General features: G+C 38.3%; 1 protein-coding gene across 2 annotated transcripts in view; it reads right to left on the bottom strand.

The window, feature by feature from the left end:
• Nucleotides 1-3,622: 3,622 nt before the first annotated feature.
• The window catches only part of LOC111470321 (probable cinnamyl alcohol dehydrogenase 9), a 2,970-nt gene continuing 1,592 nt past the window's right edge, over nt 3,623-5,000 (bottom strand). Inside the window, exons 4-6 of one of the 2 annotated variants that reach the window (XR_002715023.1) lie at nt 4,142-4,295; nt 3,743-4,039; nt 3,623-3,708 (exon numbers count right to left, since the gene is read on the bottom strand). Coding sequence is in view for 1 of the 2 variants with exons in the window: in XM_023115877.1 (XP_022971645.1) it covers nt 3,843-4,039; nt 4,142-4,295 (351 nt within the window). In the remaining variant the exon portion in view is untranslated. Of the gene's footprint in view, nt 4,040-4,141; nt 4,296-5,000 lie in introns of both variants that reach the window. The other variant, XM_023115877.1, reaches the window with a different exon arrangement.

The following is a 5,000-nucleotide window of genomic DNA, read 5'->3' as shown; positions in this document are numbered from 1 at the left end:
CACTTCTAGAAATAAAGGTTCTCTCAAGGATAGGAGTAAAAAAGGACAATTTATCAAAAATTTCCCGAAGTTTCAACATGATTGTTACGAGTGACTGTGAGGTATTTTGATCACTACTACCCACGACTTATATAATTTTCATGAACTAGATCTTTAAAGAATTTCTTACCGTGGTTCGTAAAAGTGGATATCCTGAATATAGAAGTTTAATTAAGCTTTTAAAAAAAGTAATTGAATGAACCCTTAAGCTAACTTGATGTTCCTAAATAGTAAGTATCACGCCAAGCTCTCAGAGTACACAGAAGATTTACACCGATGTGAGGTGTAGAAGTTTAAAGTTCGAGATAGGTGACAAGGTATTCTTGAAGGTGTCCCAGATGAAAGGTTTTCTAAGGTTCAGACACTTGAGCCCATGCTTCATCATACCCTTCGACATTTTGGAACAAATCAGATCAGTGGTGTCAGATTATCCATTCCTCACTGTGGTACATGACGTATTCCATGTAGCCACGCTCTACAAGTACTCGATTGACTTGACACATGTGATAGACTATGAACCTCTACAGATGGATGAGTACTTAAGTTATGAAGAGATCTCAGTAAGAATCTCTAAAGTTCCAACAATATATTTAATACTTGGGGTTAGAATTTTGTCAGAGTTCCTTTACAAAAATTTCTTAGTTATGTTGGAAGAATTATTCGAGGCTTTTGATTTGCTCGATGCCATCAACAAGAATAAGGAAGAACGGGAAGTAAGAGTTTTGACTTGATTATGGTTTTCTTTCCGATTCTAGAGCTTTTCTTGAAATTAAGTTATGAATTTTTAGTATATTATATCGGAGGGTTTTACACAAATTTTGTGAAATTTGTCGGAGTTGATTCGGGCCAAATTTATTTTTGCGGTGATCATCAAAAAAATGCAAAATTGGTAAAGTTTTAGTTTTGATGATATTTGAATGAGTTGATTTAAGTCGGTAATTATAAAATAGGAAGAAATTGTAAATCGATCGGATTCTAGAAAAAAAATTTAATGCATGCGAAGGAGACCAACCAGACGACAAAATATGTCACACAGAGATGAGGAGAATGTGTTGGTTGTCGACGATGACACGTATCAAATGGTGAGACTAGCAACGCATTGCAAGGCTAGCGGCAACCCGACTATTGACCCAATCCGACTCGCTCGCCCAATTTGAGAATCGAGGTGCGATCATGTTCAGCGCCCACAACCGATCCGACTCACTAGCCGAAATAGAATATGCATGACTAGAATACAAGTTAGAAAATATGGATAAGTATATTATGAAGGATGTAAGAAATTACCAAAATGCCTCTATGATGAGATTTGTGATAAATTCTGCTTTATATGGTTTTCGTTGTGTTAGAAAGGAAGATGGGCTATTGTAATATGTGTTCTGGGTGATTGATAGATGTTATCTCCCCCATTGAATTTGTTTGCTTGTACGTGTGCATGATAGAATATGTGTTAGCTCTAAGTGTTTGACTGTTGTTCTTCTTGTAGAGCGTGTTTATTTGCACAGAACTAAAATGTTAGAGTTAGATTGGCTAAACGATAACTTAGGTCTAGGATCGTGAGCAATGGCCAGAGGATTTAGATCCTAGTGCTCCTAGACTAAGAAAAACTTGAGAAGTCAAAACAGAGTAGCATGGAGTCAGGAATCCACATTAAGCCACGTAACTCCCCTAGGAATACAATAGACTTCCTCAGCTCCAAAATTTAACTAAGGTGAAGTTTAAATTGTGGATTACATGCTTAGGTGATTGGTAGGCCTAGCAAAGCATGCATGAGAGAACTCAATTAAGATTAGGGCGCTACAGCTAGTGTGGTTTACATTGTTGATTCATGAGTGATAAGAGGTTTAGACCCGTGTACACCTAGAGATTGGTTTAGCTCGATGAGCTAACCCTAAACATACTGGAAACGAGAGATGAGATTTAAATGACCTATATGCCCATAAGAATCTAGCATACCTCTACAACATCCAGGAATAACAAAGGTAGCTTTCTAAGCCGATAGCAGCCAGTATGGTACTTGAGGACCTTTCACTTCCCTTTCCACTCTGGTATGGTATCGTTGAGCTAGGCATGAAGCTAATTAAAGATGTGTGACTTAATGGTTTGTTGGATTACCTTGCACGATGGATTCCTCCTATGGTAGTGTGTTGATCATGCAGGTAGTCAATGGTTGCCCTGCACGGAGGATCCATCCTGTGGGAGGAGGTTGATCATGTAGGTAGCCAATAGAGCTGCCACGTACTGAGGGGTAGCATCCCCCAATCTTGGGCGACTACATGGCCGACTATATAGCATCCCTCAACAAGCTAGCATTCATCGTGTTGTCCCTACGTGGTACGAAGTCTTTGAAAGTAGCACCTCATCTTTGGATATTGGTTATCACTGCATTGACTAAGCTAGCTACCTAAGATTGTGCACAACAAAAGCAATATACCTAGAGTTTAGAGTAAAGTTTGTGGTCTCCTACTCAGTCAAGGATGCAATGAGAGCCTATAAGTAGATTGTTTATTAGGTATATTTATATACTTACCACTTTTTCCATTCTTTTTTAGGTGTTCGCAGGCGGTTGGTCGAGGTGGAGGAGTATTTGTGAGCTCCGTAGTCACAGAGGGGATCGTTACGTACAATAATTAAAATTTAATATATAATAATTTTGTTCATATACTTTGTAATGATTTAGTCTCTCCGGTGAAAAAAGATATTAATATTTATTGAATTCTTATAAATGTAGATTGATAAATTGAAGTTAAGGGACTAAAAATAATTTTTTAAAAGTTAACTATAAATTTGATATAATCATACATAAAACTCACCCCAGCAAACCTCACTCCATACATACATCACTTTTCTGCAACAAAAATAGAAAATACCGTCAACACTTTTATGAGCGCAGACCTGCACGAGATCTCACATATAGAAAACAACTGTTTATTAACATGATGCAATATAGAAAATATTTCCTATGTAACAACGTTTTCATAGTATATATGCATAGTGTCACAATCATGCTTGTCTAAAGCGTGTTGTCTATGGTCGCATGTCGAATGTTCCTACTCGAGTTATATATTATCAAATTTGTTGTTGCTTGTTCGATTTTAGCCAATAACATTGTTTTCTTTAAAATTGTTTTCAATGTATTTCCTCTTTCACGTTTTCTAAAACATTTCTCTTAATTATGACCTGAGGTTCGAGCATATGTCAATATTGTCCGCAAAGTTCAAATTTTACATGACTGACTTGTTCACAGAGTTAGAACAAATATCATGATTTCTTATTTTAAGGGAACTTACAAAAGTAAATAAAGACATTCCAACTTTAAAAGTACTTTGTCCATTGTCGATACGAGATAATTTGTTCACTCAACATGGGTACATGACCCGAGTGTCCTGCTGATCAGAGGAGTCACACCAGTTGTGTCGGCTTGCTACGAGAGGAGGGGTTATGCTGAGGGTGTTTGAACCGTGTTGTGAGATCCCACATTGGTTAGGAAGGAGAACGAAACACTCTTATAAGAGTGAAAACATCTCCCTAATAGATACGTTTTAAATTTTTTAAGAGGAATTCCGAAAGAGAAAGTCTAAAGATAACAATATACATGTCACGAGCCTTCTCATTCAAGAAAATTGTTCCAGCAGTAACAGATGAAGCGATAGAAACTATTATTAGCACAAGAAAGAAATAATCAGAAAGTTACTGAATTCGACATGACAGAGCAAACATTAGAAATGTGACAGTAAAAGCATATATTCACCAGAACCATCAGCTTCGTTTTTGGTTTGGATGACAATGCAGCTAAAGTTTACCATCTATTTCAAGGAGTTTCCGATGTCGATCACAAACCGATATCGAACATCAGCTTTTGCAAGCCTTTCGATGGCCGAGTTAATGTCGTCCATCTGAATGAGTTCAATATCTGCAGTGATGTTGTTCTTAGCACAGAAATCCAACATCTCCTGTGTCTCTTTCAGCCCTCCAAAGTTGCTACCACCAACCATCCTCCTGCCTGTAACCAAAAGTTGAAAAAAGGCAAAGATTTTTCTTCAGTTTAGCACCAAAAAATACGAAACAAATTCAGTTTCTACACGAGACATCGATTTCGCCTCACCGAGAACTAGAGAAACAACTGGCAGTTCTAGAGGCTTGTTAGGCAAACCTACAGTGACCAACTTTCCATTCAGCTTTAGCAGGCCGAGCAATGGAGCAAGAGCATGGATAGCGGACACAGTGTCGATAATATAATCCATCGTCCCCATGGCAGCCTAAACAGAACGAAGAAGTATGACATATAACTAAAATCACTTTTCAATTCATATTTCAAGAACAATGATAAATCCGAAGAACTTAAAAAACAGTATTGACTAGACAGACTTGTTACAGCCTAAAGTCCAAACCCACTGATATTATCCGCTTTGACCTGTTACATATCGCCGCCAGCCTCACACTTTTAAAACACATATGCTAGGGAGAGATTTCCACACCCTTATAATAAATGTTCTTTTCCCCTCTCCAACCAACGTGGGATCTCACAATCCACTCCCTTAGAGGCCCAACGTCCTCGCTGGCACTGCTTGGTGTCTGGCTCTGATACCATTTGTAACAGTCCCAACCCCCGCTAACAGATATTATCCGCTTTGGCTTATTACGTATTGTACTCAACCTCACGGTTTCTAAAACGTGTCTACTAGGGAGAGATTTCCACACCCTTACAAGGAACGTTTCGTTCCCTCTCCAAGCGATGCGAGATCTCACAATCCACCCCCATTGGGGGCCAGCGTCCTCGCTGGCACACCGCTCAGTATCTAGCTCTGATACCATTTGTAATAGCCTAAACCCACCGCTAACAAATATCATCTGTTTTGGCCCGTTACGTATCGTCGTCAGCCTCACGATTTTTAAAATGAGGGAAGTAAACGAAAAACTAATCTAAGACAGATCAAAAAACAAAAAAAAAAAAAAAAAAAAAA

Source organism: Cucurbita maxima, unplaced genomic scaffold (assembly GCF_002738345.1).
Source record: "Cucurbita maxima cultivar Rimu unplaced genomic scaffold, Cmax_1.0 Cma_Scf00044, whole genome shotgun sequence".
Lineage (NCBI taxonomy): Eukaryota > Viridiplantae > Streptophyta > Magnoliopsida > Cucurbitales > Cucurbitaceae > Cucurbita > Cucurbita maxima.
Note: the sequence above shows the minus strand (reverse complement) of the source record. Positions and strands in the feature narration are given on the sequence as shown.